General features: G+C 47.0%; 1 protein-coding gene across 5 annotated transcripts; it reads right to left on the bottom strand.

Annotated features, from left to right (window-relative positions):
* Window positions 1-499: 499 nt before the first annotated feature.
* On the bottom strand, window positions 500-26,915 carry LOC311252283 (protein NLRC3-like; the record flags this gene model as incomplete). 5 transcript variants are annotated; one of them, XM_084345314.1, is made up of 10 exons in its annotated part: window positions 26,030-26,504; window positions 25,597-25,716; window positions 24,896-25,074; window positions 22,400-24,290; window positions 14,192-14,365; window positions 12,216-12,389; window positions 11,832-12,005; window positions 2,535-2,708; window positions 682-855; window positions 500-581 (listed from the first exon to the last, which is right to left on the bottom strand). In XM_084345314.1, the coding sequence occupies exons 1-10, from the start codon at window positions 26,182-26,184 to the stop codon at window positions 557-559; spliced, it is 3,240 nt and encodes a 1,079-aa protein (XP_084201440.1). In that variant the 5' UTR covers window positions 26,185-26,504. The 5 variants fall into 5 exon arrangements, with proteins under 5 accessions (XP_084201440.1, XP_084201438.1, XP_084201439.1 ...); XM_084345312.1 differs by lacking the exons at window positions 500-581; window positions 682-855; window positions 2,535-2,708 and adding an exon at window positions 8,160-10,713; XM_084345313.1 differs by lacking the exons at window positions 500-581; window positions 682-855; window positions 2,535-2,708 and adding an exon at window positions 10,751-11,750.
* Between the last annotated feature and the right edge of the window lie 657 nt (window positions 26,916-27,572).

Raw genomic sequence — 27,572 nt, 5'->3', positions numbered from 1 at the left:
CACACACAGACTGACAGTCCAACATCAGCTGTGGTTACTGGACTTCAGCACAGCTTCTGCTCTGTACAAACACCACATGGTTACTAAATGTAATGATGGTTCTCTGAAATCAGAGCAGTGATCTGCAGGCTTCAGTCAGACTGATCTGTACGGTGGCCCTGAAGGTCCAAACACATCAACATCTCACATCACAGAAAAGGTGGGACAGCGTTCTTGTTTGTAATTGGACAGAACCAGAGTCCCTGTGGACACTTTGATGTTTGTGAAATGTTGTTGTGTTTTGACCTTCAGGGCCACCGTAGACCTGAGAGCTGTGACACAGATCAGCTGATCAGTTCTTTAGTGTTTTAGAGAGATCACGTTTGATGAATGAGGACGACTGTCTCTACACATCCTGTGATGCTGTCAGCTGTGATCCAGCTTTACTTCCTGTAGACATGAACACAACAACAACAGTCGTCCTCACATCAACTCAACACCAGATCACAACAAGCTTCTGGCTCGTCTGATTGGCTGACTGTTCTCTCTCTGTCTTTCTGTCCAATCATGAAGCCTGTCACCGTTCTCCTCTCACAGCTTCACTGAGGAAAACAGGAAATACTGGATCTTTACTTTGATACTGACTGTGTTCAGTACAATACTGCTGAAACCAGCGTGGACTGACTCCAACCCTCTACTGACCTCAGAGTCTGCAGTCGACAGTGTGGACTGTCCTTCAGGTCAGACAGCGGCTTCACGTCTGAATCACTCAGGTTGTTGTTACTCAGGTCCAGCTCTCTCAGGTGGGAGGGGTTGGACTTCAGAGCTGAGGCCAGAGAAGCACAGCTGATCTCTGACAAACTGCAGCTCCTCAATCTGAATAAAGAATAAATGATGAAGATAAAAATCAATTTATGATCCAATCAGATGTGTTCAGGTTTAAATGTGCAGCTCAACATCACTGTGTCCTAATTAAGGGCGGTCCGATTGTTATCAGACGATGTTGGTTCTGAATAGTTTGATGGGCGGTCTCTAAAAGGACCAATCAGAAGAGGCGATCAGATAAACACAGGAGACAGTTTGTGTTTAACGCATGCAGCATGGAGAGAAGAGCCACAGCGCTCTCTGCAGTCTGCAGGTGGTCTTGACTTCTACACAGCAGAACAGTGGTTACAGACTGTATGACAGGTGTTACCCATGCCTTCCCCAAGGCAGCGACCCTCTGATGTTTGACTGGACAATAAGTGTCCTCCTAGCTGCCTTCCTGTTATCATCCTCATATGAACTCCTGACCTGTTCTGTCCCTGACAACTCCCCACAGCTCAGGTGAAGGGGAATCTCCCCTCCTCTCACATCCTCACATCTTCTCTACCATACATTGATATTTGAGTCCAACACTGTTTAATTCCCACCAGTTAGAACAGTGTGTAACTAAAGTGGGCCTGTAAAGACGGACTAGTGAGGAGACGAGTCTCCGTGTTCGCTGTGAGGACGTTTAATGTCCCCGACAACCTCTGTAGTCTCATTCAGACGCTTGTTAGCCGCTAACCGCTAACAGTTTTTAACACATGAAGAGCTTTATAATTAAACTGTGGACATTTAATGATGGATTTTATGTTGGAGAACAAAACGTGTAAATATGTTCAGCCTGTGGTAACCACACACCTTATTTCACACATTTAACTGAAGACACATTCAACTGACTCACAGACTGTAACAGGATGTGCTAACATGCTAACATGCTAACAGGTTTCTGGCTGTAGGACTACAGACTACACCTCTCTATAGGGAGGGGAAGCCCCGCCCCTTCAGGTGGACCTCATGGACCTTATTTCAGTCACAAAGTGTCTGTTTGTTGTAAATAAAGTCAAATCTCATGTAGTTTTGTGTTAAAGCGCTCAGTGAACTACTTGGTCTCACTCAACATACGTCACCAGCAGCAACATGGCCGCCGCCTCAACACAGAAGAAGGTGTGGTCGTACTGACAGCTGCAGTTATGTGAAAGGAGAGTTGGTCAGTTCTGTGAGCTGCTGATATTCAGGACGACTCTACAAGGTTTCAGTCAGCGTTAAACCAGACGTCACTTAACCACTGTCGGCTGTGTCGTCTTTATAATTACAGATTTTCACTCTTATATTTTATTAGTTTGATGACAAACTGAGACTTTCTGGAGAAAATGTTTCTTTTAAACTGACAAACATCATATGTGAGATTCATGACACAATTCAAACCAGAGCAGAAAATTATTTGTGTCATTTCTTCTGAAATCAGGTCCCAGGTGGTCGACCAGAGGGGGCGTGGCTTCACCTGCCTATTGTGGATCATCGTCATGGTGACATCATCCTGTCAACACAACATTCACCCACCTGTTCACATCAACACAGATTAATAACATGCTGCTGATCTCAGTCAGGTCTGGAGGTATAGTGTGTGTGTGTGTGTGTGTGTGTGTGTGTGTGTGTGTGTGTGTGTGTGTGTGTGAACTGAAGGAAATTTAAAACTTCTGTTCTAGATTTAAATTTAATATAAACAGAGAAAAAACACATGAACTGACCTCAGAGTCTCCAGTCGACAGTTTGGACTCTCCAGTGCAGCACACAGACACTTCACTGCTGAATCCTGCAGGTTGTTGTAGCTCAGGTCCAGCTCTCTCAGGTGGGAGGGGTTGGACTTCAGAGCTGAGGCGACGACTTCACAGTGAGTCTCTGAGAGTCGACAGTTAAACAGTCTGTGAATACAGATAATAAAACATTTAAATGTGATAAAATCTGAGTCTTTACTCTGAAAACAGACTGGATACATTTTGCATCACAAAGCACATGAACATGAGCAGCTGTAGCTCAGCTGGTCAGTTGTTCAGCTGAGCTGGTCAGTCACTGATCACAAGGTTTGTAGTTTGAAACTTGAGCTCCTCCGCTCCACATGAGCCTCCAGACTTTGACCTGCCTGAGGAGATCAGCTGGGCTGAATCAGTGCCCCATTTTAAATCCCCTCAAAAACACCTGTATAAAACTTTTAACGGCTGATTGTGATGATGTCATCTTTGTGTGATTTTGGTTTGACATGTTTGTGTTTGTCCGTTTCCTTCATGCTGCTGTCTTTATATTTATATCTGTAATTGTCCCTGTAATACTTTTCTTGTGACTCTTTCATTGTTGTGCTGTTTTATTTGTGTCCAACAAACTGATGTCACTGCTTTTAAAGTGCCACATAAATCAACAGAAACACATGTTGAAGTGTCCTTGAGGGAAATAATGAAGCAGAAATGACAGTTTAGGACAAAAGTGTTGAAATCAGTGAGACGTGAACGTGTCAGATGTTAGTTTACAGGCTGCTGTGATTTATATTGGTTCAGCTTCATGTTCACATGATGATCAGTGAACTGTGAAGTCACTGTAGGTTGTAACTGCACTCGTATGTATTTACTCAGTTATGTGTTTGTGTGTATTGTCTCAGTCTTTGATGCATTTTATTCTGTCGCTGCTTTTCATCTCCCATTTCATTCATTTAATGCCTCCCACTGCACAAACACAAGAATTACAACTAAACATTGTGTTATCATCATTTTAGGAGCTGAATGTTTTGGAAACAAGACGACTTCATGTCATTTCTACTCTGAGCTCGGTGATGATCATTGATTCAATCAGCAGGTTTAATACTTGTTTTGGTAAACGTGTATAGTGTCGAGCATTTATATTATTCATGTGTGTAAAGTGTTGATCTTTAATACTGAAGGCTTCAGCTTCACCTCACTTTATAATGTTTAACACATCTGGACTTACACAAACTTTCTGCAGTTCCTCACAGCTGGAATCAGTCTCCATCGTCCCTGAAGAGATGTGTTGTACTTCTGCAGGTCCAACTCATCCAGAACCTCCTCTGACATCTGCAGCATGTAGGCCAGAGCTGAGCAGTGGATCTCAGAGAGTTTCTTCTTTGATCTGTTCTCTGACTTCAGGAACTCTTGGATCTCCTGATGGACTGAGTGGTCGTTCATCTCCGTCAGACAATGGAAGATGTTGATGCTTCTGTCAGGAGAGATCTTATCACTGTTCATCTCCTTCAGGTTCTTCATGGCTCTCTGGATGATTTCTGGCCTGTTGCCTGTCTGACCCAGCAGGCCTCCTAAGAGTCTCTGGTTGGACTTCAGAGAGAGGCCATGAAGGAAGCGAACAAACAGGTCCAGGTGGCCATTTTTACTGTCGAGGGATTTCTCCATGGCTCTCCTCAGGAAAACATCCAGGGATGAGTCACTGTTATACCTCCAACCTCCCAGGAAGTCCTCCACCACCTCTGTGTTCCTGTTGGTGTGACAGTGGAACATGTAGACTGCAGCCAGAAACTCCTGAACGCTCAGATGAACAAAGCAGTAGACTGTTTTCTGGAAGATCACACTCTCTCTTCTGAAGATCTCTGTACAAACTCCTGAGTACACCGAGGCCTCTGTGACATGAAGACCACACCGCTCCAGGTCTTCTTGGTAGAACATGATGTTTCCTGTCTTCAGATGTTCAAACGCCAGCCTCCCCAGCTTCAGAAGAACTTCCCTGTCAGCCTCCGTCAGCTCCTGTGGACTCGTCTCACGTCCCTCATCGTACTTCTGCTTCTTCCTCTTTGTCTGAACCAGCAGGAAGTGTGAGTACATGTCAGTCAGGGTCTTGGGCAGCTCTCCTCTCTGGTCTGTAGTCAACATGTGCTCCAGAACTGTAGCAGTGATCCAGCAGAAGACTGGGATCAGACACATGATGTGGAGGCTCCTGGAGCTCTTGATGTGTGAGATGATTCTGCTGGACAGATCTTCATCACTGAACCTCCTCCTGAAGTACTCCTCCTTCTGGGCGTCAGTGAAGCCTCGTACTTCTGTTACCCTGTCAACACGTGAAGGAGGGATCTGATTGGCCGCTGCAGGTCGGGAAGTTATCCAGACGAGAGCCGAGGGAAGCAGCTTCCCCTCGATGAGGTTTGTCAGCAGCGCGCTGACTGATGACTTCTGTGTGACATCAGACACGACCTCATGGTTCTTGAAATCCAGTGAAAGTCTGCTTTCATCCAGGCCGTCAAAGATGAACAGAAGTTTACAGCCAGCGAGCTTCTCTGCTGTCACCTTCTGTAATGTTGGATGGAAAACATGGAGCAGCCTGAGAAGACTGTACTGCTCATCTCTGACCAGGTTCAGCTCCCTGAACGAGAGCAGAACCAGCAGACGGACATCTTGGTTTTCGGAGCCCTCGGCCCAGTCCAGAGTGAACTTCTGCACCGAGAAGGTTTTTCCAACTCCAGCGACGCCGTTGGTCAGAACCACTCTGTTGGTCAGGTGAGGCTTTAAAGATGTCGCAGCACCTGATTGGATCGTCATGGAGGGCCTCCATCTTGGAAACTGTCTCCAGCTGCCTCACCTCATGTTGGGTATTAACCTCTTCACTCTGTCCCTCTGTGATGTAGAGCTCAGTGTAGATCCTGTTGAGGAGGGTTCCACTTCCTGTTCCATCACTTCCTGTTCCATCACTTCCTGTTCCATCACTTCCTGTTCCATCACTTCCTTCAGTCACACGTTCACATCTCCTCCTCAGACTGATCTTGTGTTCATCTAAAACCTCCTGAAGACCAACATTCACTGAAAAGAGACAAATGTTGGAGAAACTTTGACAATCTGTGGATTATTTTCATGATCAATAACAATCATCAGTATCAGAATATATAAAGTTTGAGTGTCTTCAGGTCTTTTCATTGACTTTGTGTGTCATCGAGACAATCTAGTAATTTGTCCTGGTGTTGGTCTGATGCCTCCTGAGTCTCTAAATAAATGTAGTGACATGTAGAAGCTGAGATGTTTAAAGCAACATGATGTAACTTTGTGAGGTTAAAGTAGCAGCTTCAGAGTCGTGTTGATGGTCCAGTGTGTTGTAACAGGTGAACGGTGTCTCTGTCACTTGTAGGATCGCAGCCTTACATACGTGTTGACTTCAACACGCAACATTGTGATGATGTCATGAGTTGTGTTTGTAGTCAGCACCTAAATTACGTCTGACAAACTGTTACACACCTGGGATTTGTTTTTACTACAGTGGTGTTGCACTCACAAACTGTGGGGGGCGCCAAATCACACAACATGACAATTTCTACATAATGTGGCTTTAACATGTTCAGATGTTCAGTCTGACTCGGTACAGTTTGTCTCTGACTGTCTGTCCACAGTCCAGCTGTTGTTCTGGGTCTCACCTCCACACTGGGGACAGGAGGAGTCTCCTGGTGAAGCAGACTGGTCCCAGTCTGAGGTGATGCAGCGTCTGCAGAACCAGTGTCCACAGCTGGTAGAGACCGGATCCTTCAGGACGTCCTGACACCGAACACAGCAGGTGGGCTGCTTCTTCACAGAGACATGACTCCTCTTCCTCTCTCTGTGAACACATTTCTTTATAACTACAATGATTTGATGATTGTTGTTAAAAACATCAAGATCTGGTCGACACTGTTGAGAAGCTCAGACGGTCACAGAGAAAAGTCAAAGTGTCGATACTTTTCAGCTTGAATTCAGCATCAGTCTGTAATAAACATGTCTGCTGGTGTTATTTCAACTCTTCTTCTTCGTCAGGTTCAATAATTGTGGTAGATCTTCATGAAACGACTCGTCAACTATGAAATGAAGCATAACTGCAACTCAAGAACTCTGACAAACAGACGGGCCGGAACCAGAACATTCAGCTTTTCAGATATTTGTTCAGTGGGAAGGAAAGTTTCAGTTTTAGTTTTTTTTTGACACGACGTCAGAACTGTCACATATTGATTTTATATTTCAGAGCTGCTCTGTTTCTCTCTCTCTCTCATGTACATGACATAGTGTTTCCCACACATAGACTTTACTGAGTCCGACAGAACCACATCATCCGTGATGGTTTATCTAGAGGACCATCTGCCCTCGCTCCAGACCTCCTGGACCTGCACCTGCTCTTCTACGTTCTCAGGTATCAGCCCAGGTGTTACGCTCGTCCTGTAAACGCACACTGATTGTGATGCGAGCTCTCCTGTTTAATGTCGGTTAAAGTCATATAAATGAGTCCGTCTCAGTCCTCTTACTTTGTGTCTGATGGTCCAGGTTCAGTACTGAAGACTGGAGGACGATCTTTGGACCAGTCACTCTTCATAGAGGGACAGATGGATCCTGGAGACTCTGCTCGGTCCTCCTCTTCCTCCACACAAACACTCATCTTCAGGTCTGAGAGGTGAAACATGAACTGTGAGCTCAGAACACACACACACACACACACACACACACACACACACAGTGTACAGCACCACAGAGCGGGTCAGGGTTCTGGTCTTCCCCTCTGGGCTCCTCGTCTTTAGTTACAGCAGTTTGAATGTGTGTTATTCAGCCTATCAGGACTTTGTGTCCACAGAAGAATCAAAGTGTTGACTTTATTCTAGCATGTGTGTCCTCTACAGTCCACAGAGACAAACGGACTCACACTCTCACAGTAACATCACAAACACGTTGTTTTAACTCACCTGCTTCACACTTTAGCTCTCCTGCTCCGTCTTCTTCTGTCTGTTCTCTCTCAAAATGGAGTCTGAGGACTGAACACTTTCACTTTCAGCCTCCTTCCTGTTCATGAGTCTGGGTCACATGATCAGTGGTGCTCCTCGGGGTTCTGACTTCTGAGCTTTGTGGGTCTAATAAGGAACCGGGACTGACTTGAGGAGCGGAGACAGATGACTAACACCGGCATTAAAGGCGTCTCCACATGGGACTGACTGACCTCTTGTCATCGGGTCTCTGTGGAGATATACAGCTACATCTCAGTGACGACACGATATCACAGAAAGACTATAATCATGTGTAACGTTTGCCGAATTAACAAGCAGGTCCAAACAGTCCAGAATGTGTTGTACACAGCATTTCACACAGTTCACACAGTTTCTCCTGACGCGATGACTCCAGAAAATGAGCCTTTCTTAAGGGAGTCTGGTGACGCTGGAGTTTGCCTCAGATTCACAGCTTGTTATTGACCAGTAGATGGCGCTGTTCAGTCACGTTCAGGCCAGTTCATGGACTGGAACCCGTCATGAACATGGGGAGATGAAATGAACCGGTCTGTAACTGGTTTACAGTCCTGAACTTTGATCATTGAACCTCCAGCATGTTGCTCTTGTTGTCGTTGCTGATGGTAAACTGAGTCTCAGTCTTATTTCCTGCCTGTTTGTTCTGGTTCTGCTGGCTCAGTATTAAAAGTCTCAAGAAACCAACACTCCAGTATGACAGGAGACGTCACAGGCTGTGATAATCCTGACTTTTATTTATATTTACTGCATCATTTAGCTTCTGTTCACCGAAAAACCTCTATTATATTTGTGAAAATACAAAAAAAAAAGGGCAATTTCACTGCTTTTTGACATTGAGACCACAAGAGACCAGGTCCAGATCAAAAACCACTAAACTTAGACTCATCAGATCTGGACTACATTAATCCAGAGAAGGGAAAGACTCTTTAAAATACAGTTTTAGATCAAATACCATGAAGTTTCATTTCACTGCCTGCAGGAGCAGAATCGTCTCCACACGTTCGTCTTGGACGACTTCATTATTTTGTCTTTCTTTGGTAATCGATCCGAAGTTAAAAACAAATCACCAACATCTCCATGCTGTCAAGATGCAATTTATGTATTATCAGATTTTTGTTCAGGCAATAGAATTTCTGACATTTTGACCATTTTTGAAATCTGCCTTGACAACAGCTGCCCGGACAGTGACTCCCTGAGTCGACACATGAAGCTACACAGCAGGTCTCACTTCCAGCCATTTAACTCAGTGAGTTAGGAGCTGGTGCTGTTTGGCAGTGGTTGTGGGTTCAAGACCCAGCAAGGATGATGATGACAGATCAAAATATCAGATGTCCTCAACATGAAACACAAGACAATTGTCCTGATGGTAGCATCACAGCAAGCCTCTAAATTAAATAAAAACAAATAGCTTGGACTGGACCATGGACGAAAGCTAACCAAGTTTTTCACAAAGGTCCAGTCTCATGCCAGATTACCTCAGCTGTAAACCCAAGCCAATAGTCCTGATGGTGGTGCTACAGCAAGCGTCTAAAGTTCAAACCTTTGAAAATTCATAACAAATCAACCTACTGAACTTTCATCAAACTGAAGCCTCAATATTGAAGAAACTTTTGTACATTTAAACCTGTTAAAAATTATGAAGTACACGTTATTTTTCAAAAACTGTAAAACTTAAACCTATTTCCTCTCTCCTCCTTTGATTTATCACAAATTGAGCCTCAAAAACTGAATTTTTCACAGCATTTTAAATTTTCCTTTCATGTGAACAACTGGAGTCAATGAGTCAATAATGACATCGCTAAACATCAGTTATTCACTTATGGAGCAAATCAATAATTTTTAAAATGACCAACATCTCCATGCTGCAATATGTGTATTTTCAGATTTTTGTCTTGACAACTGAATTTTTCACAGTGGTTTCAAATCTGCCTGCACAGTGAATGGCTTACTCAGTGTGTGGAGCCACTGTTGTGTTTAGCTCAGAGCGACAGACGACAGTCTTTGGTAACAGAAGTTGTGGGTTCAAGCCTCAAGTGGTCCAAAATGAACATTGTTGTCAACTGTCTTGTCTTCATATTCACCTGTTTGTTGCTCAGAATTGCCTAAATTTGCCAAAAATAGCCCGGACCCGACCCATCGCTGCCAGCAGCTATAATTTCTTTTATTTTGTAGACTTTAAGTACATTTCCTGATTAAACTGATATACTTTCAATTTAAAATTAAATCGACTTTAACTTTGAAGCGGGTCTTTTGTTTTTACAGAGCTGTATCAGTACTTTTACTTGAGTAAAGGATCTGAATACTTCCTCCGTCGCTGACAGCCGTCATATCTGTCAGGCTGTTAATACACTCAGTTATGAGGCACAACTGAATTAATGCAGTTTAACTTTAAAAGCATGAAGTTGTTAATGGAGTGGTGAAGTAACGAGTCCTAAAACCTGGAAATCAGTTTGCATTTGTGCACATCTGCTTCCCTCGTCTCAAAGTTGACGAGTTGTTGAATGTGTTTTCAGTTAAAAGCCTGAAATAAGGTGTGTGGTTACCACAGGCTGAAGACATCTACACGCTCTGCTCTACCACATAAAATACATCATTAAATGTCCAACAGTTTATGAATAAAGCGCTCACGTGTGTTAAAAACACACCATCACCTTCAGTAAACTTGAGGATTTCTCTGGTTTGAACATTGTTGTACAAACCAGTACAAGTACAACGTCAGGCGACACAAGTGACACACAGATACTGAGGTTTAACTGTAATGTGTGAAAATAGCTCATTAAATATATATTTGAAAAGTATAAACATGTTCTGGTTCTGGTTCTGAATGTCTGTTTGGACTGGATGGATTTGTTTCTGTTCTTGTTACATCCAGGGGGCAGTAGGGAGGGCAGTCAGTGGCCCCAACACATGGAGCTGGATGCTGGACTTGGTGACAGTGGAGCTGATCTCAGAGCAGTTCAGACTGCAGCACTGACAGTCATCTCCACTTGTTGTGATCGGTCCGTCAGTCACTGCTGGATGAAGCTCTCCTCTCCACTCCACCTCCCAGTAACACGGCCCAGTCAGAGCCTCTCCACCCACCAGCTGATGGTGCTGCTTCAACCTCTCTGGATCATCAGGACACAGCTGATCCTCTCAACACCTCCACCTGTCACCACTGAGAAGACTTCCACCTGATGAGAGAAGCAGAGAGAGCAGCAGATACATGAGTGTTGACAGAGACTCCCTCCATCAGCTGTCAGTCAGTGATATAAAGACCAGCAGGACTTCAGTCCTGTTCAGACCACAAGTGGAGCGGCTGTGTAGCGTAGCCAGCTTCCTTTCAGCTCTCATGTTAACGTGTTGGAGTGAAGCTCACAGGTTTACTCTGCAGGTTTCACTCAAGTACACAGTGAAATAAAGTGCAGAGAGTCCCTGAACGCATCATCACTGCAGAAACACTGTGATGATGATTGACTGCTGTTAAAAACCAGAGTCTCAGTCACACCTGAATATTTCATCTGCTTTGAAACATTACAAATATGTAAATATGGAGTCTGTTGTAAAATGTGTGGAGCAAACAAAAGACAGATGGACAGATGAATATATGATGTTAAAGCTCCTACATGTTCACACACAGACTGACAGTCCAACATCAGCTGTGGTTACTGGACTTCAGCACAGCTTCTGCTCTGTACAAACACCACATGGTTACTAAATGTAATGATGGTTCTCTGAAATCAGAGCAGTGATCTGCAGGCTTCAGTCAGACTGATCTGTACGGTGGCCCTGAAGGTCCAAACACATCAACATCTCACATCACAGAAAAGGTGGGACAGCGTTCTTGTTTGTAATTGGACAGAACCAGAGTCCCTGTGGACACTTTGATGTTTGTGAAATGTTGTTGTGTTTTGACCTTCAGGGCCACCGTAGACCTGAGAGCTGTGACACAGATCAGCTGATCAGTTCTTTAGTGTTTGAGAGAGATCACGTTTGATGAATGAGGACGACTGTCTCTACACATCCTGTGATGCTGTCAGCTGTGATCCAGCTTTACTTCCTGTAGACATGAACACAACAACAACAGTCGTCTTCACATCAACTCAACACCAGATCACAACAAGCTTCTGGCTCGTCTGATTGGCTGACTGTTCTCTCTCTGTCTTTCTGTCCAATCATGAAGCCTGTCACCGTTCTCCTCTCACAGCTTCACTGAGGAAAACAGGAAATACTGGATCTTTACTTTGATACTGACTGTGTTCAGTACAATACTGCTGAAACCAGCGTGGACTGACTCCAACCCTCTACTGACCTCAGAGTCTCCAGTCGACAGTGTGGACTGTCCTTCAGGTCAGACAGCAGCTTCACTCCTGAATCCTGCAGCTTGTTGAGACTCAGGTCCAGCTCTCTCAGGTGGGAGGGGTTGGACTTCAGAGCTGAGGCCAGAGAAGCACAGCTGATCTCTGACAAACTGCAGCTCTCCAATCTGAATAAAGAATAAATGATGAAGATAAAAATCAATTTATGATCCAATCAGATGTGTTCAGGTTTAAATGTGACAAATGTGACAAACTGAGACATTCTTGTGTTAGATCAAACAAAAGGATGTTTACAAAGTTATGTTTGAACATTAATCAGCTTTAATTATTGATTAAACATTTAAGATGTACAACAGTAACAGAGTCAGTGAACTGACCTCAGAGTCTCCAGTCGACAGTTTGGACTCTGCAGAAAATCACACAGCAGCTTCACTCCTGAATCCTTCAGCTTGTTGTAGCTCAGGTCCAGCTCTCTCAGGTGGGAGGGGTTGGACTTCAGAGCTGAGGCCAGAGAAGCACAGCTGATCTCTGACAAACTGCAGTTCATCAATCTGAATAAAGAATAAATGAAGTGAGTTTAGAAGACAATGTTCCTGCTTGAAATCATTCAGAGTTTAATCTGTTCAGAGCTGAACACGTTTAGAAAATGAAGCTCCAAACACCTGAACCCAACAGCTGCAGGTTCAACACTGTCAGATACACAAAGTGAACCAGAGCTCTCATTAATATTAATGACAACGTGCTGCTGCTTCAATAAAGACGTTGTGACTCCGTCAGCAGTGTGATATGTTCAATGTTATAAAGTTTGTCTTCAGAGGTTCAGACAGTCAACACGTGCAGTGTGTCCAATCAGAGAGGACATTAAGTTACATTCATGTGTCTTTTGTCCAGCGTGACTTTAACATCATCAAAGATTCAACACTTTCTATTCAGAGATTTAAATGTGAGTGGGGCCACACCTTTCTGATGTCAGACTAGGACGCTCTGTGTCCAACAGTGTCTGTCACTTTAAACCAACAACACAACATTAACACACACCTCGCTGTGTGATTGGTCACCTGAGTGCAGGTGGGAAAGGAGGCAGGGTTTGAACTTCTCTCTCAGCTCTTTGTTCGTTTGTCCCACAACTATTTCTGTCACTGTTCATATGAACAACTGAGTGAAACACTGAATGTCTTCAGGAGAGACTGTCTGAACATGTGACACCTTTTCTCCACATTGAAACCATCGTTGTGTCTCCAGCAGCTCTTCACTCCACCTTCGGCTGTTTGGACCAGCTGTGAACACTTTGAGCTCCAGATGTGTTCAGACAACACGTCGTACCACTGAGCTTCTTCTACAAATATCCAACCAGCAGCTCTCAAAGAAAACCAGTTCAGTGGATTTGAAACAGAAGTGAGTCCAACATCCTGCTTCTGTCCGCTGATGCACAGTGAGCATGAGAGCCAGGTGACCTCTGAAGCTGCCTCTGGTGCACAACTGACCACAGTTACTGAGAAGAATTACTTCAGAGCTCCAGCACCGATCCATCTCATCCTACTCGCTGAGGAAATGACGTGAAGGACGCTGCAGAGGAATTATGGGATTGTTCCCGAGGAATTGTGGGACTTGTTGTTGGATGTACGGACTCTAAGCAGCCTGGGACGCCATTTTAATCACACGACAGACTTCAACGACCAAACAGAAACGTTCTGCACCATCGATCCACCTTCAGCACAAACGAGCAGCTCTGTCTCACAAGAGGAGTTCAAGTATCTTGGGGTCTTGTTCACGAGTGAGGGAAGGATGGAGTGTGAGATTGACAGGCGGATCGGTGCGGCGGCCGCAGTAATGCGGTCGTTGTCTCGGTCTGTCCTGGTGAAGAGAGAGCTGAGCCGAAAGGCGAAGCTCTCGATTTACCGGTCAATCTACGTTCCTACCCTCACCTATGGTCACGAACTTTGGGTCATGACCAAAAGAATAAGATCCCGGATACAAGCGGCCAAAATGAGTTTCCTTCGCAGGGTGGCGGGGCGCTCCCTTAGAGATAGGGTGAGGAGCTCCTCCACATCGAGAGGAGCCAGCTGAGGTGGCTCGGGCATCTATATCAGATGCCCCCTGGACGCCTCCCTCGGGAGGTGTTCCAGGCATGCCCCACCGGGAGGAGGAGACCCCGAGGAAGACCCAGGACACGCTGGAGTGACTAAGTCACCCGGCTGGCCTGGGACCGCCTTGGGATCCTCCCGGAGGAGCTGTGTCCGGGGAGAGGGAAGTCTGGGTGTCCCTGCTCAGACAGCTGCCCCCGCGACCTGACCCCGGATAAGCGGAAGAAAATGGATGGATGGATAAACAGAGAAAAAACACATGAACTGACCTCAGAGTCTCCAGTCGACAGTTTGGACTCTCCACTCCAGGACACAGACGCTTCACTCCTGAATCATACAGGTTGTTGTAAGTCAGGTCCAGATGTGTCAGGTGTGAGGGGTTGGACTTCAGAGCTGAGGCGACGACTTCATAGTGAGTCTCTGAGAGTCCACAGACAGTCAGTCTGTGAATACAGATAATAAAACATTTAAATGTGATAAAATCTTTACTCTGAAAACAGACTGGATACATTTTGCATCAAAAAGCACATGAACATGAGCAGCTGTAGCTCAGCTGGTCAGTTGTTCAGCTGAGCTGGTCAGTCACTGATCACAAGGTTTGTAGTTTGAAACTTGAGCTCCTCCGCTCCACATGAGCCTCCAGACTTTGACCTGCCTGAGGAGATCAGCTGGGCTGAATCAGTGCCCCATTTTAAATCCCCTCAAAACACACCTGTATACAACGGCTTTTAACGGCTGATTGTGATGATGTCATCTTTGTGTGATTTTGGTTTGACATATTTGTGTTTGTCCATTTTCTTCATGCTGCTGTCTTTATATTTACATCTGTAATTGTCCCTGTAATACTTTTCTTGTGACTCTTTCATTGTTGTGCTGTTTTATGTGTCCAACAAACTTTAGGTTATTTACATAACCCTGGTTCTCTGAGTAATATGAGTGAGATGTCTCACTATGGGATGCACGCCCCGCTGCAGACCTCAGACGCATTAATTTCATTACGCCAATCCTGATTGGCTGGTGAACGTGTCCGTCCGCCTCAGGTAGCTCCACCTGCCTTAAATAGCGAATGCTATTTAAGATAAGCACCTCTTCGGATCGCGACACAGAACTTTCCGGTAAAGCTAAAGGTGGAGGTATCTGTTTTTACACTAACAGTGGCTGGTGTAATGACGTGACAGTGATCCTACAGCACTGTTCACATCATCTGGAATCACTCTTCATTAACTGCAAACCCTTCTACTCCCCCCGTGAGTTAGTTTCATTCATTCTGGTCGGTGTTTACATCCCACCGCATGCTAATGTGCAGGAGGCGCAGCGCATGCTAGCCGACCAGATACTGAGTGTGGAGCGGACTAACCCGGACTCTTTGGTGATTGTGCTTGGTGACTTCAACAAAAGTAACCTCAGCCATGAACTACCCAAATTCAAACAGTTCATTAATTGCCCGACCAGAGAGAACAATATTCTGGATCACTGCTACACCACAGTCAGCGGTGCATATCACGCCGTCCCCAGCTCTGCACTGGGCCTCTCCGACCACGTCATGGTCCACCTGATTCCCTCATACAGGCAGAAACTAAAGCTCTGCAAACCTGTTGTGAGGACATCAAAGCAGTGGACTAGTGAAGCTGTGGGGAACCTGCACGCGTGTTTGGACTAGGGCTGCACGATTATGGCCAAAATGATAATCACGATTATTTTTATCAATATTGAAATCACGATTATTAATCACGATTATTCATTATGTTAGGTAAAACATATCTTTTTATTGGACTTTATTTTTGAACAAACCGTATGTGAACAAGGCTTCAAATTGAAACTTAAAATAATAATAAATCATAAATAATAAAATAAAATGTACCCAAGACAGAGGGCAAAAAATAAATATGCCATTGCAGAGTGCAATCATAAAGTGCAAACAAATGAAAAAAATGAAGCCTATGCAGAAAAGGCACATTCTACAAGGAACAGGAACATACTACAGGCCTACAGATGTTTGGAGAAAAACACCAGCCTGTCAACATGTTGGCTTCAGAGCCGCCACTGGCGTAGGCGTAAACATGTGACGTGACGTGAAGCACGAAGTTGGGCAGTGAACAGTGACAACGAATTTGTCTTCAAAATAAGAGCTTTACATTGCACACCATTGGATTTTAGAACTGGTTTCTTAGTGGGGGGCTTTTAATTTGAAAGTAGCGACCGTTCGTAGCTTGCCGCTACACAACAAGCTGACAGCAGCTACTGGCTGTTTGGTTGTGTCCGCTAGCTGTCAGCTACAGAGACCGAGGAGACGCTAGCATCTCCTGGATCTCAGCGGCTTTCCAGTTGCTCATCTTGACGTCCACGGATGAAGTGATGGACTGATTGCTGTGATCAACTGATACTGTCTGCTTCCGACATTGCGTCTCTCTCTCACACTGTTGAATATAATTTGAGACTGCCGCTGCTGCAGGGTGCACTCGCTTGCTATTTAGGCAGTTCTCGCCCCCTGGTGGTTGGCTGATTATTGGGTTGAGAAAGTGCTTGATTTGATATGCAACAGAGCCCGCTTTTTAAATGTTAATATCGCGACGATCATCTTAATTTAATTGTGCTAGCCAAAATCGTGATTGTGATTAAAATTCGATTAATTGTGCAGCCCTAGTTTGGACTGTATAGACTGGGATGCTTTGAGGACTGCCAACAACAGTCTGGACGAGTATACAGAGGTTGTGACGTCATACATCAGCTTCTGTGAAGTCTGCTGTATCCCATCACTCACCAGGGTGAGTTATAACAACGACAAACCCTGGTTCACAGCCAAACTCAGACAGCTAAGGTTGCAAAAGGAGGACGCGTTCAGGAGTGGGTACAGGGACAGGTTTAAGAGGTCGAAGTACAGCTTTAGCAAGGTGGTGAGAGAAGCTAAACAAAAGTACTCTGAGAAACTCCAACACCAGTTCTCAGCTAACAACTTTGGGTCTGTCTGGAAGGGGCTCAGACAGATTACAAACTACAAACCTAAACCCCCCCACTCCATCAACGACCTGCAACTTGCAAATGATCTGAATGAGTTCTACTGTCGCTTTGAGAGACAAAGGGACAGTCCTGACACCATCCCCCGCGACACCCTCTCCCATCGCACCAACCCCCCCACTGCCAGCTCAGCAGGACCCTGGGCCTCTCCACTTCACACCTCTCGGTCCCCCCCCCTCCTCAACCACAGTGATGACTCTCTGCCTGCAGGAGAGGGACGTCAACAAGCTCTTCAACAGACAGAACCCCCGCAAAGCAGCTGGACCAGACTCTGTCTCTCCATCCACCCTGAAGCACTGCGCTGACCAGCTGTCTCCAGTGTTCACGGACATCTTCAACACCTCACTGGAAATATGTCACGTGCCAGCCTGCTTCAAAGTCTCCACCATCATCCCCATCCCCAAAAAGCCAAGGACCACAGGACTGAATGACTATAGACCCGTCGCCCTGACCTCTGTGGTCATGAAGTCGCTTGAGCGCCTTGTGCTGTCCCACCTCAAATCCTTAACCGACCCACTCCTGGACCCACTGCAGTTCGCCTACAGAGCCAACAGGTCTGTAGACGATGCAGTAAATGTGGCCCTGCACTACACCCTCCAGCATCTGAAATCCCCAGGAACATATGCCAGGATCCTGTTTGTGGACTTCAGCTCTGCTTTTAACACTATCCTCCCAGCTTTGCTACAGGACAAGCTCTCCCAGCTCCACGTGCCTGACTCCACCTGCAGGTGGATCACAGACTTCCTGTCTGACAGGAAGCAGCGCGTGAAGCTGGGGAAACATGTCTCTGAATCCCAGACCATCAGCACCGGATCCCCGCAAGGCTGCGTTCTTTCTCCCCTGCTCTTCTCCCTGTACACCAACGGTTGTACCTCCCGTCACCAGTCAGTCAAGCTCCTGAAATTTGCGGACAACACCACGCTCTTTGGGCTCATCTCTGGCGGGGATGAGTCCGCCTACAGGTGGGAGATTGACCATCTGGTGACCTGGTGCAGCCAGAACAACCTGGAGCTTAATGCTCTAAAGACAGTGGAGATAGTCGTGAACTTCAGGAAGAACCCAGCCCCACCCGCCTCCGTCAACCTGGGTGGCTCCCCAGTCAACTCTGTGGAGTCCTGCCGTTTCCTGGGCACCATCATCACCCAGGACCTAAAATGGGAGCTGAACATCAGATCCCTCACCAAAAAAGCTCAACAGAGGATGTTCTTCCTGCAGCAGCTGAAGAAGTTCAACCTGCCAAAGATGATGATGGTGCACTTCTACACTGCCATCATCGAGTCCATCCTCACCTCCTCCATCACCGTCTGGTACGCTGCTGCCACTGCCAAGGACAAGAGCAGACTGTAGCGCATCATACGCTCTGCTGAGAAGGTGATTGGCTGCAACCTCCCATCCCTTCAGGATCGGCACAGCTCCAGGGCTCTGAGGCGTGCAGGTAGGATTGTGGCCGACCCCTCCCATCCCAGTCACAGACTATTTGACACTCTCCCCTCTGGCAGGAGGCTGCGGTCCATCAGGACCAAAACCGCCCGCCACATGAACAGTTTTTTCCCCTCTGCAGTTGGGATCCTCAACAAGTCCCGGGTCCCTCAACCCCACTGACACTGACACTGACTCTTGCACTCCTGCACTCAAACCCGCCTCTGCCCTTGAATCTTTGCATTACATTAATGCAGAATTTGCACATCCTGTATTTTTAATATCTTCTATATTTTATCTTCCGTCTTTATTTATCAGCCATCCCACACTTTTTGCCTCTGTGTGTTGATAGTGTTTATATTGTTTATATTGTATATATTATAGTCACTGTTTGTTTATCGTCGTCAATGCATGCACCTTATTCACCAAGAAAAATTCCTCGTCGGTGTAAAATCCCTCTTGGCAATAAATCTGTTTCTGATTCTGATTCTGATTCTAGCTGACAGGTTGAGCCACTCAGGGGCCAAGCCCACAGCGCCAGGCGATCTGGGTGTGGGTGGAAAACCGTCCCTCCACCCCGCGACAGCAGGTCCCTGCGCAGCGGGAGATGCCAGGGCTCAGCGCACAGCAACCGATATATCTCCGCCAGCCAGTGCATCGCAGGCCAATGCGGAGCTATCAAAATCAGTGCATGGCCGTCTTCCCTCACTCTGGACAGAGTGTGGGGGTACCAAGGCCAGGGGGGGAACGCATACAGAAGCTCTTGTGGCCAGGTCTGTGCTAGTGCGTCTACGCCGAGGGGAGCATCCATGCTGCGCAGGGAGTATAACCGCGCGCACTGCGCATTTTCTCTCGACCGTAATGGGCCCATATCTGTCCCACAATCTTCGGGTGTAGGGTCCACTCCCCGTAAAGTAGCGAGCCCCTTGACAACAGGTCCGCGCCTGTGTTCAGGGCTCCTGGGATGTGCGTCGCTCTCAGGGAGAGGAGACGACCGCAGCTCCACAGGATCAGTTTGCGTGCCAGTATGTACAACTGACGGGAGCGCAACCCCCCCTGACGGTTGACGTACGCCACCACCGTCGTATTGTCCGTCCTCACCAGGACATGATGACCCATGAGAGATGGGAGGAAATGCTTCAGGGAGAGGAACACCGCTGACAGTTCCAGAAAATCTATGTGAGACCGCTGGAGGTCCACACTCCAGTGGCCCCTCACAGACCGGCCCTCATAAATTCCGCCCCAACCCGTCAGGCTGGCGTCCTTAGTGACCACCTTCCTGAACAGAACGGAGCCCATGGGCACCCCGTGCATCAGAAAGGGCGGGACGAGCCAGTGGCGCAGCGCCCTGGCGCACCCCGGCGTAACCAGCACTCTCTGTGCGCCATGACGCACGGTATCCAGCCCGCATGAGGCCACCCAAAGCTGGAATTCCCTCATGTGGAGGCGACTGAGATGGACTACGAGGATGGCAGACGCCATCAGCCCGAGTAAGCGGAGGCGCAGTCTGTATTGAACAGACTTGCCTGGCTGGAAGAGCACGAGACATGCCCTTAAGGTTTTCACGCGTTCCGTCGAGAGAAAGTCACCGAGTCCAGGGATAAACCCAGAAAGATTATGGCCTGTGCTGGGGACAGCCTGCTCTTTTCTGCGTTTATCACGAAACCCAGATCGAACAGGTGTCGCATGACAATACACGTGTGCGCCCTGGCCTCCTGCTCCAACTGTGCCAACAGCAGCCAATCGTCCACATATGTGGCCAAGTGGATGCCCTGCCATCTCAGCGGTGCTTTTGCCGCTTCCGTGAACCACACAAACACCCTCAGGCTTAAAGACAGACCAAAATGGAGCATGCGGTACTCGTAACAGATCCCCTGGAAAGCGAATCTCAGATACTTTCTGTGGGGACGATAGATCAGGATATGTAAATAAGCGTCTTTCAAATCGACAGAAGTGAACCAATCATTCTGTCACGCAAGGTGCAGCAGGGATGCATGTGTAAGCATCCTGAACCTGTAATTCCTGAGATATTTGTTCAGAGCACGTAGATCCAGGATAGGGCGAATACTGCTCACCCCCCACCCCCAACCCATCCTGGTCAGACTTGGATGGCAGGCTGGGGCTCCGGGAGGACACCGCTGACAGACGAGGGTGAAGGTGTGCTGCAATGAGTGGCTCTATCGGAGGCATGCGGAGCAGACCCAGGCTCTCCATTGCCTCACAGTCGAGGGACGAGGCTCTGGGAATCGGGCTCCTGCTGCTGTAAGAGCGGTCTCTCCATGAGCGCGCCACCTCATCCAGCAGCTCTGGGAAGACGGGGAGAAGCTGCCTCGTCGCACTCTTGGCCAAGGGCAATCTCTTCCCCTCATAGCGGGACCTGGCGGTCTCAGCTACAACAGCGGGCCAGGGGATGGCCAGCCAGGCAGTGGCACGTTGGCACACGTCGAGCATGTCCGAGCTGGTGTGCCACTCTCATCTCCATCCCGAGAGGTGACGAAGGCCGCGGGCTGCGCAGCCTGGGCCGGAGTGATGAAGACGTCGTCCTCTTCTTCATCCTCTGAAACGAGGAGTTCCGAGGTGCCATCTTCATCGTTCCCATAGTCCAATTCCAGGACGTCTTCCTCCTGCGGGGGATCCGCGGCTAGGTCGAGCTGGGAGCCCCAGCTGACGCTAGCCACCGGTGTCGCCACCGCAGCAACCTCCATCTCCTCTCCGGCTCCGACGGCATCGTCGGCAGAAGGGAGGCAGGGGTCAGGCCCAGACAAACTAGCTTGGCGGGCTAGCCATCTGCGGAGACTCTTGGCGGTGAAGACCGCACAGTGTTGACAGGAGCCGGGGACATCGATAGCCAGGCAGCTCGAGCAGACCTGGTGTGGATCCATACTCGAGTTCTTACTCCTGCAACGACAGAGTCGGGCCCCAGAGTCTCCGTGCCCTCTGGTGTGAGGGGATCTAGCCTCCATTCCTCGCGAGCTGGTGTGCAGGCAAGGAGTCGAGGTAGTTAGCTGGTGTGTTAACCGTGGAGGAGCCGAGAGATTAGCTGGTGTGCTAAGGCTCGGCGCTCAAGCAGCCGTGGTGGGGCGTCGAGGACAGAGCTGATCAAGCCGTGGAGGGCAAGGAAAGCACTGGGTTCGATCTGGTGTGATCAACGAAGCAAAAATATAACCAAGACTAGTAGCGCCCGGCAACAGAAACTAAATAAGACCCGTCTGTGAACAGTTTAGCTAGCTAGCCCTAGACGAGAGGTATGCTCCGAGTGAGAAGAGGTGTTTGAATGACGTGGTGCCGTCCGCATGCGCTATTTAAGGCAGGTGGAGCTACCTGAGGTGGATGGACACGTTCACCAGCCAATCAGGATTGGCGTAATGAGATTAATGCTTCTGAGGTCTGCAGCGGGGCGTGCATCCCATAGTGAGACATCGAATGAAATATTAGGAAAGAGAACTGATGTTACTGCTTTTAAAGTGCCATATAAATAAACAGAAACACATGTTGAAGTGTCCTTGAGGGAAATAATGAAGCAGAAATGACAGTTTAGGACAAAAGTGTTGAAATAAGTGAGACGTGAACGTGTCAGATGTTAGTTTACAGGCTGCTGTGATTTATATTGGTTCAGCTTCATGTTCACATGATGATCAGTGAACTGTGAAGTCACTGTAGGTTGTAACTGCACTCGTATGTATTTACTCAGTTATGTGTTTGTGTGTATTGTCTCAGTCTTTGATGCATTTTATTCTGTCGCTGCTTTTCATCTCCCATTTCATTCATTTAATGCCTCCCACTGCACAAACACAAGAATTACAACTAAACATTGTGTCATTATCATTTTAGGAGCTGAATGTTTTGGAAACAAGACGACTTCATGTCATTTCTACTCTGAGCTTGGTGATGATCATTGATTCAATCAGCAGGTTTAATACTTGTTTTGGTAAACGTGTATAGTGTCGAGCTTTTATATTATTCATGTGTGTAAAGTGTTGATCTTTAATACTGAAGGCTTCAGCTTCACCTCACTTTATAATGTTTAACACATCTGGACTTACACAAACTTTCTGCAGTTCCTCACAGCTGGAATCAGTCTCTGTCGTCCCTGAAGAGATGTGTTGTACTTGTACAGGTCCAACTCATCCAGAACCTCCTCTGACATCTGCAGCATGTAGGCCAGAGCTGAGCAGTGGATCACAGAGAGTTCCTTCTCTGATCTGTTCTCTGACTTCAGGAACTTTTGAATCTCCTGATGGACTGAGTGGTCGTTCATCTCCATCAGACAGTGGAAGATGTTGATGCTTCTGTCAGGAGAGATCTCATCACTGTTCATCTCCTTCAGGTTGTTGATGGCTCTCTGGATGATTTCTGGCCTGTTGTCTGTCTGACCCAGCATCTCCTTCAGGTTGTTGATGGCTCTCTGGATGATTCCTGGACTGTTGTCTGTCTGACCCAGCAGGCCTGCTAAGAGTCTTTGGTTGGACTTCAGAGAGAGGCCATGAAGGAAGCGAACAAACAGATCCAGGTGGCCATTTTTACTCCTCAGGGACATCTCCATGGCGCTCCACAGGAAGTCATCCAGGGATGAGTCACTGATATACCTCCAACCTCTCAGGAAGTCCTCCACCACCTCTGTGTTCCTGTTGGTGTGACAGTGGAACATGTAGACTGCAGCCAGAAACTCCTGAACGCTCAGATGAACAAAGCAGTAGACTGTTTTCTGGAAGATCACACTCTCTCTTCTGAAGATCTCTGTACAAACTCCTGAGTACACCGAGGCCTCTGTGACATCAAGACCACACCGCTCCAGGTCTTCTTGGTAGAACATGATGTTTCCTGTCTCCAGATGTTCAAACGCCAGCCTCCCCAGCTTCAGAAGAACTTCCCTGTCAGCCTCCGTCAGCTCCTGTGGACTCGTCTCACGTCCCTCATCGTACTTCTGCTTCTTCCTCTTTGTCTGAACCAGCAGGAAGTGTGAGTACATGTCAGTCAGGGTCTTGGGCAGCTCTCCTCTCTGGTCTGTAGTCAACATGTGCTCCAGAACTGTAGCAGTGATCCAGCAGAAGACTGGGATCAGACACATGATGTGGAGGCTCCTGGAGGTCTTGATGTGTGAGATGATTCTGCTGGACAGATCTTCATCACTGAACCTCCTCCTGAAGTACTCCTCCTTCTGGGCGTCAGTGAAGCCTCGTACTTCTGTTACCCTGTCGACACGTGAAGGAGGGATCTGATTGGCCGCTGCAGGTCGGGAAGTTATCCAGACGAGAGCCGAGGGAAGCAGCTTCCCCTCGATGAGGTTTGTCAGCAGCGCGCTGACTGATGACTTCTGTGTGACATCAGACACGACCTCATGGTTCTTGAAATCCAGTGAAAGTCTGCTTTCATCCAGGCCGTCAAAGATGAACAGAAGTTTACAGCCAGCGAGCTTCTCTGCTGTCACCTTCTGTAATGTTGGATGGAAAACATGGAGCAGCCTGAGAAGACTGTACTGCTCATCTCTGATCAGGTTCAGCTCCCTGAACGAGAGCAGAACCAGCAGACGGACATCTTGGTTTTCGGAGCCCTCGGCCCAGTCCAGAGTGAACTTCTGCACCGAGAAGGTTTTTCCAACTCCAGCGACGCCGTTGGTCAGAACCACTCTGATGCGTCTCTGTTGGCCAGGTGAGGCTTTAAAGATGTCGCAGCACCTGATTGGATCGTCATGGAGGGCCTCCATCTTGGAAACTGTCTCCAGCTGCCTCACCTCATGTTGGGTATTAACCTCTTCACTCTGTCCCTCTGTGATGTAGAGCTCAGTGTAGATCCTGTTGAGGAGGGTTCCACTTCCTGTTCCATCACTTCCTGTTCCATCACTTCCTGTTCCATCACTTCCTTCAGTCACACGTTCACATCTCCTCCTCAGACTGATCTTGTGTTCATCTAAAACCTCCTGAAGACCAACATTCACTGAAAAGAGACAAATGTTGGAGAAACTTTGACAATCTGTGGATTATTTTCATGATCAATAACAATCATCAGTATCAGAATATATAAAGTTTGAGTGTCTTCAGGTCTTTTCATTGACTTTGTGTGTCATCGAGACAATCTAGTAATTTGTCCTGGTGTTGGTCTGATGCCTCCTGAGTCTCTAAATAAATGTAGTGACATGTAGAAGGTGAGATGTTTAAAGCAACATGATGTAACTTTGTGAGGTTAAAGTAGCAGCTTCAGAGTCGTGTTGATGGTCCAGTGTGTTGTAACAGGTGAACGGTGTCTCTGTCACTTGTAGGATCGCAGCCTTACATACGTGTTGACTTCAACACGTAACCTTGTGATGATGTCATGAGTTGTGTTTGTAGTCAGCACCTAAATTACGTCTGACAAACTGTTACACACCTGGGATTTGTTTTTACTACAGTGGTGTTGCACTCACAAACTGTGGGGGGCGCCAAATCACACAACATGACAATTTCTACATAATGTGGCTTTAACATGTTCAGATGTTCAGTCTGACTCGGTACAGTTTGTCTCTGACTGTCTGTCCACAGTCCAGCTGTTGTTCTGGGTCTCACCTCCACACTGGGGACAGGAGGAGTCTCCTGGTGAAGCAGACTGGTCCCAGTCTGAGGTGATGCAGCGTCTGCAGAACCAGTGTCCACAGCTGGTAGAGACCGGATCCTTCAGGACGTCCTGACACCGAACACAGCAGGTGGGCTGCTTCTTCACAGAGACATGACTCCTCTTCCTCTCTCTGTGAACACATTTCTTTATAACTACAATGATTTGATGATTGTTGTTAGAAACATCAAGATCTGGTCGACACTGTTGAGAAGCTCAGACGGTCACAGAGAAAAGTCAAAGTGTCGATACTTTTCAGCTTGAATTCAGCATTTAGTCTGTCGTGAAAATGATGTGTGAAGATTATCTCTCAGAACAAAACGTGTCAGTATCATAAACTTGGGTTTGTCACAGACATTATTTTCTGCAATAATCCAAAATCCAACTCAAACATCTCTCAGGCTTTTTGTGGAGGGAGCCAGAGCGATGCTAACTTCAGGGTCAGCCTACAAAAACACGTCATGGTGACACCAATCTATTTCATCCTGGTGAGATGTGTTAGTGTCCTCCAGGATCTGACTGAGTTCAGACATGTTAGTGTTCAGGAGACTTTCAAAGAGTTTCTGTTAGTGTGTCTTCAGTCCTGGAGCCTGATGTTACTCTACAGCAAAACATTACCAGCAGACACTCAATGAGTCCGTCTCAGTCCTCTTACTTTGTGTCTGATGGTCCAGGTTCAGTACTGAAGTATATAGGTTCTTCTTTGGACCAGTCACTCTTCATAGAGGGACAGATGGATCCTGGAGACTCTGCTCTCTGTCTGCTGGACTGAACTCTGCAAACACCAACATGTTTTTATTCACATCACATGAATCCTTCATCAATAAAGTGATTTAAGAAGCTCTACATACACAAACTGCTGCTGCTGTCCATAAAAAGGAGGTTTAAAGTTTCTGTTTGTCCTCTTAGATCAGATTACAGATTTATAGCAGACACACAGAGGAACATGAGGCGTCAAGAGTCTTCAACATGGACACAAAAGACATTTTAGTGGAAATTTGAAGACATGAACACAAAATCAACTAAACAAACATGTGATCATCACTGAAAAATGAGTCATATAAATGAGTTAGTATCAGCTGTCTTACTTTGTGTCTGATGGTCCAGGTTCAGTACTGAAGTCTGGAGGTTGATCTTTGGACCAGTCACTCTTCATAGAGGGACAGATGGATCCTGGAGACTCTGCTCGGTCCTCCTCTTCCTCCACACAAACACTCATCTTCAGGTCTGAGAGGTGAAACATGAACTGTGAGCTCAGAACACAAGAACCAGGAACAAGTTTGTTCAACAGTGACGCAGGAAGAGAGAACAGGAAGTCACACACACACACACACACACACACACACACACACACACACACAGTGTACAGCACCACAGAGCGGGTCAGGGTTCTGGTCTTCCCCTCTGGGCTCCTCGTCTTTAGTTACAGCAGTTTGAATGTGTGTTATTCAGCCTATCAGGACTTTGTGTCCACAGAAGAATCTAAGTGTTGACTTTATTCTAACATGTGTGTCCTCTACAGTCCACAGAGACAAACGGACTCACAGACTTTGACAGGAAACAATAAAATGTTGTTTTAACACTCACCTGCCTCAGACTTCAGTTTTCTTCTTTCAGCTGCGTCGTCTTAAAATGGAGTCTGAGCAGACTGAACACTTTCACTTTGAGCTGCCCTCTCAGGTTACACTGAGCTGCTCCTCCCCTCTGAGTTTATGTGTGTGTGTGTGTGTGTGTGGCTGTGTCCAAATTCAGGGGCTGCAGCCCACGAAGTGCATTTGAAGGCCAATTACGTCACAACACTGCGCGAAGGCTGTCCAAATTCAGAGGCTGCTTCAAACGCAGCCCACAAACGCAGCCTGGCCTTCCCTCTTTTCAGAGGACGCATCGCTACTATCCTTCGCGGCCTCACATATCCCAAGATCCTTTGCGCGCCGCTGCTCAGTCGCGAAACAGAAGAGGAAGCAAGAGAAAATGGCGACATCAAGTGGCGCAGACATGACATTCAAATTTAAGTAATGGGTTTATACTCGGTTTTTAGTCATGTAACATCCAACGCCAGATATGTTAAACTTCAAAACCTCCAAATTTCAACTTTCAGTTAAAACACGTGACGCTGGTGATGCTGTGGTAAATATAGTTGTTATTCACTAATGGGTTAATGTTTATTTTGTAATGTTGATGATTCAATTTAGATTTGACACATTTTGTTGTTAATTTTTGTACACACACAAATAAATGTACACGTTTGATAGATTTGAACCAAAACAGACTTTAATGCATCTCTTCATTCACAACCGTGACGTAAGGGTAAGGGGCGGGAACATCTGGTGGCCAACCAGGAAATACTCCGAAGGCTAGACCGTCTTTAACAACGGTGGACGAGGCGTTCAAAGACCTGTCCGAAGGACCCGGCCCTCGTGGACCGCGAAGGCTGCAGCCCCTGAATTTGGACACAGCCATTATCGCTTTCATTAGGCTCGTTGGAGATGAACTGCGCCTCGCCTGGAAGGTGGACGAGACCAGGCGGCAGCAGCAGGGGGCGCTGACAACAAGCTGCAGTCAAGTCGGACAGTTTCCAGCCGCCGTCAAAGAAAATACAAGTCACAGAAATAATAGGCTCGTTCGAGATGA

Source organism: Pagrus pagrus (genome assembly GCF_965226575.1).
Source record: "Pagrus pagrus genome assembly, chromosome: 23".
NCBI classification, from domain to species: Eukaryota; Metazoa; Chordata; class Actinopteri; order Spariformes; family Sparidae; genus Pagrus; species Pagrus pagrus.
This window is presented reverse-complemented; position numbering and strand designations above follow the sequence as displayed.